The sequence below is a fragment of the Hevea brasiliensis genome, chromosome 15 (assembly GCF_030052815.1).
Source record: "Hevea brasiliensis isolate MT/VB/25A 57/8 chromosome 15, ASM3005281v1, whole genome shotgun sequence".
In the NCBI taxonomy this organism is placed as follows: domain Eukaryota; kingdom Viridiplantae; phylum Streptophyta; class Magnoliopsida; order Malpighiales; family Euphorbiaceae; genus Hevea; species Hevea brasiliensis.
In genome coordinates, this window is record NC_079507.1 from 55,040,297 (window position 1) to 55,056,395 (window position 16,099).

The 16,099-nt window shown below is 38.4% G+C and overlaps 1 protein-coding gene across 1 annotated transcript; it reads right to left on the bottom strand.

The window, feature by feature from the left end:
* Positions 1-27: 27 nt before the first annotated feature.
* On the bottom strand, positions 28-4,036 carry LOC110641315 (heterogeneous nuclear ribonucleoprotein 1). Its single transcript, XM_021792979.2, has 6 exons — positions 3,797-4,036; positions 3,311-3,351; positions 3,049-3,212; positions 2,823-2,922; positions 2,568-2,737; positions 28-913 (listed from the first exon to the last, which is right to left on the bottom strand). Exons 1-6 carry the CDS (start codon positions 3,895-3,897, stop codon positions 332-334), a joined length of 1,158 nt encoding a protein of 385 aa, XP_021648671.2. The 5' UTR covers positions 3,898-4,036; the 3' UTR covers positions 28-331.
* Between the last annotated feature and the right edge of the window lie 12,063 nt (positions 4,037-16,099).

The following is a 16,099-nucleotide window of genomic DNA, read 5'->3' on the forward strand; positions in this document are numbered from 1 at the left end:
GCTCTACCAATTAACAAGACAAGAAAATGAGAATAAAAATGGGTAAATACCAATTCTCAATCTGTATTTCCAGGTGTCCGTTAAGAATCAGAGTGAGGGTACATCTCCACAATTTGTAATTCATGGGTGCTATTCAAATTTAAAAAATTAAAAAAGATCGCCTAGATGATTGAACATTCAGTGAAAAAATCCCAGGCACCAACTTGCCAAACTAAAAAGACCTAAGAGCACAAGCTACAGAATTTGACAACTAGCTCAAACATTACAGTTGTGACAACAACTTCACTTGGCCGTTGCACTTCAATCCCAAAAATCTTTCCACAAGAGCCTTCTACCTCCCATAAGGGTGGTATCTACCACTACCCGCACCACCATATCCCCCTCTACTTCCATAAAAGGAACCTCCACTGCTACCTCCATACCCACCCCCGAGGCCAGTGTCATATCCACCTCCATATCCACCACCACTGCCATATCCACCACCACCGCCACTGCCATATCCGCCACCACTGCCACTGCCACTGCCACTGCCACTACCATATCCACCATAACCCTCACCAAGGCCACCGTAACCACCTCGTAAATCATAACCCCTGCTAAAGCCTCCTCCATAACGACCGGAATATCCATAGGAGGGCTCCCCTCTATAAGCTCCAATGCCACCACCCCCATATCCACCATATCCACCAAATTCACCCCCATTATATTCACCATAAGTGCTAGCTCTACCTCCATAGACTCCACCAGACCTATAAGCAGCACCACCACCACCACCACTACCAAAGCCACTGCCTCCATATCCATCATATGCATCACCAAATCCACCACCAAATGCAGGCCTGGAATCATTATAACGCTTAGAAGGGGGTGGTGCAGCATTGGGCTTCTTTGGCTCTGCCTTCTTAATCTCCACCTACAAAAGGAAGAAAGATGTTGGTAAACAGAAAATATAATGCATACCAATCATTTTATTCTACAACAAAAATTACTTTTAGACAACAAATGAAATTGATTTAATCAGTTTTTCTTTTCTCCTGATTGACCTAGCAATCTACACAAGGGCCTATTACATCTTCACAGCACATAGAAAACAAGCCAGCTGGACAATAAGCATAAGAAAGATTATAAAACTCTCAATAATATTATAGCTTATAAACCATCTTTGAAAAGGGGATCACCAGCAACTTGATTAGGCACACAAGCGTCTTCCTTATAGTTGGCATAAATGTCCATTACGCATGCTAAAGATAAAATAAAATCGCTTGATTTTCAAGGTTAAAATGTAGGGCATCATTAATGTTGACTACACAAATATATGCTAGTATTAACAGGGTAAAACACAATCATCATTTAGTCTCCATTTTTGGTTATGGACACAAATTTTTAATTTGTATCAATTTGTTCAATAAACCTTATTTCAGTCTCAATCAATTGAATCAAAGCAAACAGAATCCACTGAAAGATTCACTTAAAAGTTAATTTGCCAAATTTGAGAGAAAAAGGAGATAAAATTGAAGAGGATAAGTCAAAAATTGGTCTTTGTGTGGTTCCTAGATGTTCATCAGGACACCAAAAGAAAGGGAGAGAGCCACATCAGTTTTCCAGTGAGCTTTTCACCAGATTTTGGTGATATTGGTTCAAATGATGCTAAATTGAAGGCTTTTTTTTTTTATATGTGGGAGACTACTTGAAGTTTGATGAAGACTAAATTGAAACGAGTACAAAGTTCAGTGACCACAAGTATTTTTAAGTATCTAAACATCAAACACAGCTAGCCATTTGATGCAGCCAAGGAATTCAAGAAAATTCATAGTCAAATACTCAAGAAGCTTAGGATTATAGTTCAGTTTTAATATAGAGTTTATTAGGGAAATTATAGAATTTTTTTTTTTTTCTAGTTCTTTTAGAGTTCTATTTAAATCATAAATTTTACATGAATTCACTTCAGAGAGTTGTTTGCCTCCGAGTAGAAATTTCTTTTTTTGGGAGACTACTTGAAGTTTGATGAAGACTAAATTGAAACGAGTACAAAGTTCAGTGACCACAAGTATTTTTAAGTATCTAAACATCAAACACAGCTAGCCATTTGATGCAGCCAAGGAATTCAAGAAAATTCATAGTCAAATACTCAAGAAGCTTAGGATTATAGTTCAGTTTTAATATAGAGTTTATTAAAGAAATTATAGAATTTTTTTTTTTCTAGTTCTTTTAGAGTTCTATTTAAATCATAAATTTTACATGAATTCACTTCAGAGAGTTGTTTGCCTCCGAGTAGAAATTTCTTTTTTTGGGTTCTATGGAAACAGCTTGGTTTCTCCAACAATGCATTCTCATGCAAAACTATAAAAGCTAATTGTAATGTCAACTATAATGGATTGAGTTGAGGTCTTGTAATAATTCCAGTCACATTGTTGGAACAAGAAAAGGAGCATCAACAACCAAATATTATCTAGATATAACTACTATCTTCAAGAACCTAGAGTAAGAAGGGCAGCTGTAACGACATAAATATTATCTTAAAGAACCTAAGGAAAAGGAAGAACAAACTGTTGTTGCTATTGGCTGACCTGAGTTCCAGCTAACTCAAGCTTATTCCCTTTGGCCAAAAGATCATCCACTGTCTCCTCCGAGTCAAATGTAATAAATCCAAAGCCACGGGAGCGGTTGGTAGAGTGGTCCCGCATGATCTGGTGTTCAATGACCTCACCATATTGCATAAAGAATTCTTTGAACTCATCTGTCCATAGATCCATGCCCATTTATCAAATAACTAGCACTTTAGTGGTGGCCAGAAAAATAGAACTGCATAAATGATAAATTACCTTCAGTCACAGCTGTTGGAATTCCACCAACAAAAATCTTTTTGGTCTTGAAATCCTTAGATCCAATAGCTCCCTTTGGTATCGTTCGCTTGATTTCCACCTATGTAATTCAAAGACCAAAACAAAAATCAATTATCCACACAAAGAAATGAAGATAAAGTTAGTCAGTTTTACGAAAAGAAAAATCAAAGGTTTAATCCAACATTGAAATCAAACTCCACCCTACTTGTTTCCCATTAATAATATGTGTGTCCTGTATAACTTGATCAACAACTGAGGGATCTGCATAGGTCACAAACCCAAAACCACGAGGTTGTCCAGTCTTCCGGTCCTTCATTATAACAGAATCAGTAATTTCACCATATTTACCAAAGTGCTTGACAAATTGAGCTGCACAAAGAAACATAGAACAAAAAAATATTAAAAAACCACAAATAGTTCTGAAATGAAACTGGTGCCACTAGTTACTTAACACAAGACAAACTAACCAGAAGTAGTCTCCCTGGCTAAACCTCCAATGAAAATTTTTCTGTAGTAAAATCAAACAAAGCAATCAATTAGACATCTAAGTTGAAGTTTCTCAAAACATCATATAACATGAAAAGAAAAACGCAAAGAACCAAGTATAATAACTTTTACTATGTACAAATAAAAATTCTCTAAAGTTAATGGGTGCATTAGAACATTACTAGCCATGCGTAAATCTATTGAAGCACGAAGAAAAGTGTAGCATGATATGCAGGCAACAATATGGAAACCAATCACCAATACTAAAATTACCGATAAGAAATCAAATTCCACCTTTCGTTCCACGAAATTACCGGTACAAAAGAGAAAAAAAAATCAACTTTTCTTTCTTTAATGTCTAATTTCCCCAATAACAAAAGAGCTTCTACTACAACGTAAAAGAATTAGAGTAAACAAGCATATCCTTCTCTTAGATTTTGCATGGAAAGAAACAGAAGCAAACGTACCCAGGACTAGCTCCGTCTCCAGTGTGAGATTGAGACTTAATCTCATATCCGTTGTGGTCGGTTTCTCCACCAGCAATTGCGTCCTGCTCTTGCGGGTCCATGGCTTGCAGATTTAAACGATGTTTACAGAAATGGTAAAGAAGAGAGCTTGGAAGAAGAAGAAGAAGAAGAAGAAGAAAAGCAAGCCCTAGAAAAAAGAATTGGGAATTGAAATGAAATTAGGAGTGTTTGAAACTGGAAAGCCCTAAAAAAGAGTAAAACCCTCAAGTGGCAGTCATTTTGGACTTGTCCTCTGCTTGGGGCCCACCTTTAAATCCATAATTTTACTTTATTTTTTTTTAATAATGTGAACATGAACTTATTTTTAAAAATAAATAAATAAAATTTTGAAATATTTTTATTAATTTGTATTTAAATTAATAAAAATTATAAATTAAAATTATCATTAATTGTTAATTAATATTTATTTAAAACAAGAGAAGAAAACAATTAAAAAAAAAAAAAAAACTAAACTGTCGAATGTGCATCACTGTTAACTCTATTAAAAAGCAGCCAAGATGGAATCCCATCGAAAGGATAACAGAGAGCATGAGTATCCAGGTAAACGAAGAAAAAATTATATAATAAAATTGATATATATGGTAATTTTATTATAATTATTAAGTATGATAAATTTTATATAAATTTTATTATAATTAATTATTATAATAAAAACATTATATCTATATTGAGAAATTTGCTTCTCTAAAAATATGTCCAACATGAACTTTCCTGAACTGGCACAATAGCCTCTGAATAAAAAAGACCAAGGATAGGTGTTTATTTGATAAAATTATTGATATTAAATAGTTAAAATACTATCATTTCATATTTATTAGAATATATTAATTATCAACATGTATTAAAAATGTACAAAAATAATTATAATTATTAATTTTCATTTGCATGATAAATTAAAAGAAAAAAAGGCTAAATATTTAAAATTACTCTTAAATTTTATTAAAATTTTTTTATAATACTTCAAACTTTTAAAACCTTTTATTACATACTTTAATTTTTAATTTTTAGTATTATTAAATCTTTTTTATCCTAGTCAATAATATGCATAAAGGGACACTCTATTAAGTGATTGAAAAGTAAAAAAATATGATATGGCCTTAAAAAAATAAAATAAAAAAAACAATGCATGTGATACTCTCTCACTATCTTTTCCCATACCCAAATAAGGAAGAAACTATCTTCTCCACTCTCTAGCTTAATTGCTCAGCAAATGAGAGTAGAAGGAAAGGAGACTCGCCATTTTCTTGCAAGCCACTCACATGCCTCCAATCCTATATTCACATCATATCCTACAGCCACAACTCAGCCTCTACATGAAACTGCTCTTCATTTCCTTTGTTCATTTCTCTTACTTTTCTCTTTCGATTTGCAAGTTCCTTCTCCCCAGGCAATCGCTCTTAACAAACCTTGGAACTCTTACCTATGTAGTCTCCACGTGGTATCCAACTGAAAATAGCAATAGTGGCAACAGGTTCGGTGCCTTATCGACCTCGTCGGTGATTCTTGAATAAATTGTTTAAAAAACATGTTATAAATTGTTTGTATGTTAAATAATAACGAGAAAAAAAATGAAAAAAAAATGAAATATATAGAATTATATATATTTAAATAAATATATATTATTTGATAATAACACTTAGTACGTATGTGTGTGAAATAAAATAATTATTTTATTTTAATTATTATAAATAAATTATTAATAGATGTATTTATTAAATAAATTATTGTGTTTGTTATAAATGACATATTTATTATATACAAATAGTCATAACTGTTTAAAAATGTGCCATCATAGATGTGTTTTAACAAATACACATATCTATTACACACAAACAGTCACATATGTTAGAAGATATTGGAATTTAAAACAAATAATCGTGTTTGTTGGAAATAGATAGATGTGTCTGTCTAGAAAAGTGTCATGATTTTTTTATTGTTTATAAATATGGATGAGTTATTTAATTCATACACACTTCTTCTTATTTTCTTATTGTCTCTCTAAATCCAGTTCATAATAAGTTCTTAAGTGAAATATTCAGAAGTAGTTGTCTATAGATTTTTGACTTTGTTGTATTTTAGAGATAAATTATCATAACCTTACAGCAATCTAGTGAGAGTAATTAATAACTTAAAGATAGCATTTTATCATGCTTCAAAGCTTATTTGACATCCACTATCATAATAAAATAAACATCAATCCTCCAAAAGGAATAAGGATTTTCCTCCTAAAGAAGTGCTCCTCCATAATTAGCTATTCAACTTTTTTAGATAGGTCAGAGTTGTCCCTACCTCACCCTACATATATGAAGGTCTTGAGAATATATGTGTTAGATTTGTGACTTAAAATTCTAGTGGAATTTAGAGAGACTTTTTCCTAATATGAGTAAGAGAAATATTTTTTAATAGGATAGAGGTATATTTCTTATATAGAGTATAACTCTTATTTTAATGTTATTCCTAAATTGAGTGGGACTCTTAGTTAGATTATGATTGAGGAATTAACATTATAAATAGAAAAATAGTAAAAAGGTTATTATGCTTTGTCCATGGAGAGTGACTTTGCCCATAGAGAAAGGCTTTGCCTACGGAGAGTGGTTTTGCTTATAGAGGGAGGCTTCACTCATCGAAGAGAGTGGCTTCAGCTCATGGAGTGAGGCTATCACCCATTACAAAGAAGGGCTTTACCAATTGTTGAGGATTTGACCTTAATCATTGATGAGTGGCTCTTGCTTATTGCAGATCTCGTGGAAGGAAAGACGCTTCAGCCCAAGGTGAAAAAAAGATATAAAATTCAAGAGAAGGAATTCTTGTCCATTGGTGAGAGGGCTCTTACCCAAATAATTGAAGACATCGTTTGTGGTGGTATAGTAATTGTCGACACCATATTTTGGCCGATCCCCAAAATCAATAAAACTTTGAAACCGATCCCCAAAATCAATAAAACTTTGAAACCGATCCCCGGTACTAAGTCTCCTTCGAACAGCTAATCACATTTCCGATCCCTCTTTGATAGGCTGTCACAATTCTGATCTCTCCCCACAAAGAATTAAATCAAATTGTTAAGTTCTCGCATCAGTCAAAGCTTTACCAGTCTATCGCTCATCGATCTCTCAAACCCATTGTCGAAACTCAGGGCCCGTCAAGTATATTCCTGATAAATGAACTGGCACTAGATCTTTTCCTACCAGTTTTATTGCCGATCTCCCATTCGAAAGTTTAAGAGTTAAGGTTTTGGTTCGGTTTAAAAAGGATTCCAATCTTAAGTGTTAGTTAAATTTTCAATTTTAATCAAGTCCCATTCAGCATTTCTTCCCCACCGATCTCATGCTTATTGTGCTTTCCGATCTCTTATACTTAGATTAATAATTGCATTTAGTTCTTGTTTCGCTATGCTCATACAATCAAATACTAAGGCAATTCAGAGATTTTCCAATCACATCCATTCATTGAACAAAAGAGAGCCCATTTCATTTCATTTTTTGTACAAGCTATTCAGCTGGAGGGTCACCCCCAGCCTGATTTACATTTTGCTCACTCTCTCTCCCACCCTCGGCTTCCTCCTCACTGTCCTCATCGTCGCCCTCAGGAGCCAGCTCGGCCATCCAAGAGAAGTCCTCCCCTGGGTAACGCTTCTGGAGTTCGGCCAAGAGGTCCTTGTGAGCATTCACATAGGCCCCGGCTATTCCCGTCACCATCTCTTCATCTTTCTCCTTAAGCTCCCCGTCTTTCTCTTTAAGCTCTTCGATGAGTTGGGCGACCTGAGCAGCTTCGTTGGCCTGTAGCGCCTGGACTTCTCCGAGAACCCGATTCCTTTCACGTAACAAGATTCTTCGGCCACCCTGTCCTCATAAAACTTCGCCCGCCCCTCAACTTGAGATATATAATCTTGAGCGGATGAGAGTTGGGATCGGAGGGAAGCCACTTCCTGATTTTTCTTCCCGATCTCCTTACCCAGACGCTGAACCTTTTCCCAAACCATGGTCTGATTCACCAGGCACTCCACGTTCAGGCTCATGGATTGAGTCAAGATATCATCAAGGCTGTTCGAGGATAGCCTGTCCCGATCCTCCCGAAGAAAGATGGAAGACCCCAAGACTTGGGCAAAACCGGGGTTCTCCCGAACAGTCCGGTTATTCTTCAGGGACTCGATTAGCTTTTGAGCGCCACGAGAAGAGGTCCTCCCAGAAGATTGAGAAGGACCCCTCTCTGTGCTTGGAACAACTGGAAGAGCCGGAGGTTGCTCTTCCAATCTAGGAGGAGATCGGACAGGCCTCGGCATATCAGAAGGTTTAGGCGGGTCACCTTGTACTTCCTGCATTCATGACTGTGTGTTCAAGCATTTCCGAACGCTTCATCTCTTTTATTCTCCGGGAGATCTCTTTGTCCTTCTTCCGTTTCCTAGAACCCTCACCACCCGCCATACCTGCACAAAGAAAAGGTCAGTGAGATCGCTAAGGTCCTGAGAGCTGAGATATAGAAAATACCAATGCCGAGGTCAGGGAGCGGAAGTTCGCGGTCTTGGCCGGTGAGCAGTTGAATAGTCCAATGATGCAACTCAGCAGTCACCGCATCCAAACAAGAATACTTTTGAGTGGCGGCCAGACTCTTCAGATCCATCACTACTAAGCTTTCTTCCTGGTTCGGGGTAATATGCTTCGGAAGCAAAGGCCCCTGGTACCACCAGCTACGGGGGAAGTCCTCAAAGCAGCTCGGATCTTTGCTCCTCAGAATGAAGAAACGGTTCTTCCAATTCTTAAGGGATGAGGGCAGATCGGAAAAGAGCCCACAATGAGGCTTCGCCTGAAAGAACCAGTGTTCGTAATCCTTTCGGCGAGTTAGTCTGTGCAGTTCGGTGAACACCTTAGCCGTAGGTCTGATTCCCTTAGCTCGGCATAGACCTCGGAAGGCTACCAAGATCCGCCACGAGTTAGGGTGAATTTGAGAAATGCATGCTCGGTGAAGTTTTAGGACCTCCTTATAGAAGTCATCTAGAGGGAACCGAAGACCGGCCTTTAACTGTTCCTCGTACACCATAACCATGTCATTCTCTTCAAAGGAGTGATCGACACGAAGATCGCCGTGGCACTTGATTAGCTGCATTTAATCAGGCCGAATGTTGTATTCTTGGCTAAACGATTGCAGATCGGATACTCGAAGAACCGACGGTAGCTCATCTATAGGGAGAGTCTCCCTCCCTGAAACAGGTGCACGCCTTGATGGTATGATCCGCCCCCGAGCTAGAGCGGAGACCCTAGGGGGTTCGGTTTGCGTGCTTGGCCCGACTACCTCTTCTTCATCGGACGACCATGAAAACTGAATGGAAGGAGGGCTCGCCGCTCTCTGACCTTTGGCACCGCTCATTTTCAAAAGGAATAAAGAACTTAAACTAAAAAAGAAGATCAAAGCCCTTACCGAGTCCGACGGCGTCAAGAACTTGAGAAAACGAGAGAACTTCGAAGTTGTGAGCAGGGGATTGAAAATGGAATGAGAGAACAACTGGCTAACCCTCCCACCCCTATTTATACTAGTCCGAGCATTTAATGCTCGCGAGGTTCTAGGCAACGCATCGATTGGTGGAACTCGATAGCTGTTCTGACACTTCTCTCAAATATTCGAATGTTCCGAGATCGGTTAATTGGAGATCGGCACAACAAGTTAAATATTTTGAATAAAGGATCAGTTAAGTGTCATTCAGGTAAAGAACCAGATCGGATAATCACATTAGAGATCGGAAAATAATCAATGCAAAAATAATAAGATGATAACCGACGAAATAAAGTCTTTATTTTCAAAAGATCGGATTACATCATTTGGGCGATCTCTAGGGATCGGATTACATTAAAATTGGATCACATCATTTCTGTGATCTCTAGAGATCGGATTACATTGAAAACAAAATACATCATTTGGGCGATCTCTAGGGATCGGAATGTCACATTGTGACTGATCTAAAGGGGTGTCACCGTAAGCCGAGCCGCTTAACACCCAATGTGGAGGAAAGCCGCTGTCGGAACACCCAATGTGATGAGAAGCCGAATGAACTCAGTTGAGAGACTCGAGATCGGTACAACCGAGCTCCGCAATACAGATCGGTCAAATCCAGTTCTCTCACCATCGTCAGTTAAGGTCATTCGATCACCGGGATCGTAAATTTTCAGTCGGTGAGTAAAGAAGTCCATCTGAAAAAGATCAAAGCCACAGTTGTAGTCGAACTTCCACGAGCAATAGAAACAGAAAAGTAAGAAGGAAGAGAGGAAAATCGGATGAAGGAAATGTCTCACGATGTGGGTATATATAGGGAAAATGAGCATTTATTGTCGAGCAAAAACGGCAACGCCGAGAATCGAGGCAATTAATGCTTTGACCGCACTGGACCTAAGGGAGGAAAGATCGGAATAATAGATCGGAAGATGGGAGACCGGCATGAAAGATCGGAAAGAACGTGTGAAAGAGATCGAAAGAAGAGGATCGGAAGACATAAGGAATAAGACAAATCCAAAATTTGCGTTGTCAGAATCAGAGCCAAGGTAGTTAAAGCGTTGCAGGCTAGATCTCCACCGCACGCCTAAGAATCGCTCGCAATGCTGATAGGTGCTGTGGTATGTCGTGGATTTTGTACATCCCAATCCCCACCGTTGATCTCACTTATAAGGACAAACCCGGAACCCTTGGATCAAGAGAGAATACGACAATACCAGCGTCTTTCGCTCTTAGCCCTTAGATCGTTCCGGACAAGAAGATCTGGGACCGTCAGATTGAAAGAAGAAAAGGACAAACATTCTGAAGAGGGATCTCAGCCATTCATTTTGATTCTCTTTAATTCCTAGACATCCGATCATGTCCTTCGAAATCTTGACCCTCCATCTCCCTCAAAATAAATCCTGACCCTTCATGGGGAGCACCCGATTCCTATAAATACCAGTATGAAAAAACTGTTCAGGGGACGGACGGACAAAAACGGAGAGGCTGTTATTATAGCGGAAGAACTCTGAAAACTTCATTCAGTTTGTTATTCCGCTACTTTGAAGTGTTGATTGGAAAAACTTTTGAAACTAGTTTTCTGAAGTGTTTCTTGAAAAGGATTCTAAATACTGGAACTCTACATTTCCAGTTTGTTCATTATCTGGTCACACCCTCACTTTCAGCCCTTTATCATCTCTGTTTTCATTCCCACTGTCTAAGCTAAACTTCATTCCACTCGGCTTTTATCTTAATCTGATTATATTTTAGCCGAGCTCCCTCCACTTCCCGAACATCGGCTCTCGTGCTAATCATCCAACTGTCTTATCTCTAGTTGCCACCCCGTAGCTATTTTAGTAGATTTGGCTCCTCACAGGTAAGAGTTCATATTGCTGCTTTACTAAGTGTTTACATTAATTTTCCGCACTTTCTTTGTTCTTCTTACGTATGTGATTTTCTCCAAGTTCATTTTGTGCAAAAGGACCCAAAAGAATGTTACTCTCAAGTTATCTCTTTAGTGATTAGTCCGTTATTTTATTAATCTTAAATCGTTTACGAATGCAAGTTTTTCTAGCTCCTAGTAGCGTGTAAATGGTCCGGTAAGACGTAGGTAACTGCAACTTAAAGATCCCTTTTAAAAGAAAGAACCTGAATAACGCGTCAGGAAGATAGCCAAACTATTAGGCTGACGTAAACAACAATTCGACAAAGAGGTCATAAAGTGGAATAAAACCAAAATAAACAAAACAGAATAGATCGGTCATTAATAGATATTGGTAAAATGAATACATGGAAGGTCGGTAAATCAAGTCTAGTTTTTCCCATCTAGCCAAAAGGTATCGAGAAGCCTTATCCCCAGCATCTTCGAATGCCAGAATCCTTAGCTTTAGGCTCTTATGTCATGTAGCTGAAATTAAAATCCGGGAGATCGGAAAAGTCCCTTTCGGGCTCCCGTTAATTTAAAAGAGATCGGAGGAGAGTTCTTATCTGGTCTCAACTCAAAATTTTAATAACTATTAAATAGAGATCGGAGGAGGGTTCTTATCCGGTCTCCATTCAGAGTTTTAATAAATAACCATTTAAAAGAGATCGGAGGAGAGTTCTTATCTGGTCTCCACTCAAAGTTTTAATAAATAACCATTAAATAGAGATCGGAGGAGAGTTCTTATCCGGTCCCAACTCAAAAATTTTAATAAACGTCTAGAGGAGATCGGAGGAGGGTTCTTATCCGATCTCCCTCCCAAAATTTTAATTTAAAAGAGATCGGAGGAGAGTTCTTATCCGATTCTCACACCAAATCTTAACCCATACGCAAAATAATCTCAGAACTAAAAAATTCGTAACGTCAATTCACTAAGGTGGTCTCATTTACTTGTGTATCTGGGTGATCCAAATTCAGTGAGAAATCAAATGTTCCTTTAGCCAAAAGGATTAACATTCCCATTCAAGCCCTCCTAACTAATTTATAAAGAACGCAAAATTAAATCTACTTACCCTTATTAAGGGACGAGGTGGGGTGCCTAACACCTTCCCCACCCGTTTACGGACCCCGAACCTAGAATCTCTGTTTTGAAGTGGTTTCATTTTTAATTTATCTTCCCAAATGGTTTTCTTTAGTTTCCCTCAAAACTAAGGTGGCGACTCCTCACTTTTCCCACTTCGGTGAGTGATCGTCCAGGCGACTGCGAAATCCCTTTGCGACAGCTTGGCGACTCCGCTGGGGAAGTATATTTTAACCCCGGTCTAGTGGTCCAAAAGTAGATTTAATTTTGTTAGATCAAATTATAGTTAGATGGGCTCATTCGGCGATGTTTTATACATTAATTATTATTGCCGCTAACTATTTTGTTTTGCCTGTTCTATTTCCTCACAGTGCTCTTCATTTCAAAAAGGGGGAAAAAAGGAAAAATGGAAAAATAAAATCCCCCTGAATTGGGAAGAGGTAAAGGTGTCCCTTCACACACTGAACACTCACACGATGTCCTCACACACTATGGTCCTAACCCGGGCTTTCTTACCCTTTTAGGAAAGTAGGAGGGGGTCATGTAGCGGTACCCGTGGGTTTTACCCCGTTAGTATCCGTGAAGGCTTCTGCTCAAATTGAAACTCGTTCTATTCACCGTGATACCCATGGAATTTTCCTGATAATATCATGAGGGTAGAATGGGGCTCTACTGTTTACAGTAGGGGCAATTTGGGAACCTGTGGCTTTTAGAAAATTAGATCCTGAGCTAAACTATCACAATAGTTGAAAGCTGTAGTAAACTACCTTATGAGATAGAACTATCCAGATAGGTAGCGCTCACCCGGTATTAGGAGTCTCCCTATTACAGGACAAAAGGGACATACTTACTCTTACCCTATTCTGCTTTAATTTCCTGTTGTTCATTTTTTTTTTTTAGGGTAATCTTGAATCCTACTAGAACACCTACACATTTTCCTACTTTGATAAATGTGTACGTGTCACCCTGTCAACAGTATGATTCAAAATTATCCCAATTTGTCTTACTAACGAATTTTCTCACAGGCATTACCAAACCAAGAGTCTGTAAAAGGATAGGCATCATTTTTATCATGGCATCCTCGAGTCAGTCGGCAGAAGAGGCTCAGCATGCTAAACTTTGGTCCAAATCAGCTCATAGGTCGGTATCCTCGCAAAATGATGTTTCCGAGGCACACGCTAGCTCAATACCTTCACTAGATCTGGACAAAATAGAGGTCAGAATGAACAACCTCGAGGGTCTGTCTAATGGATGGAGGTCGCTTCCCGATCAGGTCAAGGTACGATTTGAAGAGAAGTACGGAAGGATTGCAACCTTAATGCAAGTCAAGGTCCAAATCCCGGCATTAAAAGCCATGTTGTCGGTTTGGAATTCTAAGTACGGGGTATTCTCTTTCAATGACATTGATACGGTTCCCACTATGGAAGAATATCAGACATTGCTAGGGATTCCTTACTCATTACAGAACCGGATCTACCTACACCTCGAACATAGGCAGACCTGGAAACGACTGGCACATATGTTGGGTACTCCCCCAGAAGAATTGAAGTCAAAAGAAACCACCAAAGGAAACACGCATGGTTGGTATTGGACATATCTCCAGAAATGGTTAGATCAATGCCTTCGAGAGAAACGGTGGGATCAAGCTTCGGTAGCACTCGCCTTGGGAATCTATGGTCTGATTTTGTTCCCAGGACCATTGGGAATCATAACTTGCAATGCGGTGGAAGTGTTCTGGACAGTAGAAAGGCAGCAGATCAATCCAATACCGGCAATCCTTGCGGAGACTTTATTAACCCTTACCTACTGCAGACAACAGGGCAAAGGGTCCCTTAAGTGTTGTTCTCAATTGTTATACCTCTGGATTATCAGTCACATGTGTCCCGTAGAGACGAAGGGGTTGACTTGGTACCTTGACCAGCCTCCCATCGAGAGAATGACCCGGTTAGTAATCATTCTAAAAAATGAACAGCAGTGGTGGGAACGGATTTTGAGTTTCAATGGCCATAGTTACTGTTGGAGGAAGCTGTGGACGTCAGGCCAATCCGTTCTGATCGGTACAGGGGGTAATCAGTTGGTGTCCCTAATTGGAATAACCGGATACACAAGTTACACTCCGGCATTGGTAATGAGGCAGTTTGGCTCAACACAGTCCGTGATCAACATCAAAGAATACCACCAAGGTCACTTCTACCATGAGCTCAAGGAAGAAGAAGGGTTGAAAATGGCTCGCAAGTCTTGGGAAAACATTACTCTGATGGAGAGATCGCCAAAAGGCCCAAATGCCTTGGGTGATTATCTTAAATGGAGAGCTGACAGGGACCGAGAACACTCTACTGTAGAATTCAAGGACAGTGACCCTCGCCAAAGCACCCTGTTAGAAGAAGCTGATGACTGCCGGGATGACTCGCTACAGAAGGCAAATACCGAGAACTCACAGCTGCAAGAACGAATGAAACAATTGGAGGACCAACAGCAGAAACTTAAGAGAAGGGTGAGAAGACTCAAGGAAGAGGCAAGAGCCGAAAGGATGGAGTTCGAAAAGCAAGAGGTGCAGTGGGAAAAGGAAAAAGACTCTCTTCAAGCTGAGGCCATATTTTTCTTTTCTCGTGAATTTATTATCTCAACATTTATCTTATCAAATTATAATGGTTGGTGGCAGCTATCCAAAAGGGTGCATTGCGAATATAATTAACATTTTTAATAATTAAATTTATCTCAAATTTAATTAAAATTTATTTTAAATTACTCAAATTTATCATACATCAAATTATTATTTATTCAAATATTGAGCTATAGTCCTAGCAATATAGATTCAACTATATTAGTTTATTTATGGGATTATTATTAGAACATAGGCCATACATACTATGTCACGACTCGAATTTTGGGTCAGACCGACACTAGAACTTGGCTCAGAATAAGACCCCCAAAACCCATAGTAAGCATAACTATTTTTAATACATTAATAAAACTCATTAAGTTAACTCAATTTTAAGAAAATAAACGGATAGAGTCCGGCCATAAATTGTACTATCTAACGAGGAGCATTAACTCACCAACCTGTAAACAAATAATATTAATGATATAGGAAGCTCAGCTCACCCTCACAATCCTCAAATCACGTATATCAACATTCGGGAGCTCAGCTTCCTCCATCATCAATAATAAACATCTCATTCATCTAGGCAATCTCACATAATTAATTTTATAGCTCCATAACTAAGTTATTATAACCCAAATAAAAATACAACTATTAGTCCATGTAGAGTTCTAAATTTAAATAAAAGACAATAAAAGTAAATTAAAATATTTTCTATTTAAACTTGCGGGAAAAGAAAGCAGGTTAATCACAAATAAAGCCACCTGTCACCGGAGGAAAAATAGTTGAATAGAAGTGAGCGTTCAACTCAAAGAGTAAAATATTAATTTTAAATATAATTTCTACAGCTATCTAAATCTAATGTATTCTTATGTATAAAATACAACACGTTCACATAATTCAAACAATTCAATTAATATTCTCACAAAAGATAACTTGGAGCACGCACGCAGCCATGTGTCATATCAATACATATATGGAAGCTGATCTCCTAGACAGCTTTCTTAATCCAATACTACCAGCGATGTCAAATTAAGCTGGATTTTTGCTTTATAATCCAAGTGCATGGTTCAGCGAGATCAATTCAAAGCTGTGCCCACCTCGACATATCCATATATAAGGATCTGGTCTCAACGAGTCAAGCTCCAACTATGACTATCCGTCCTACCCATATACATA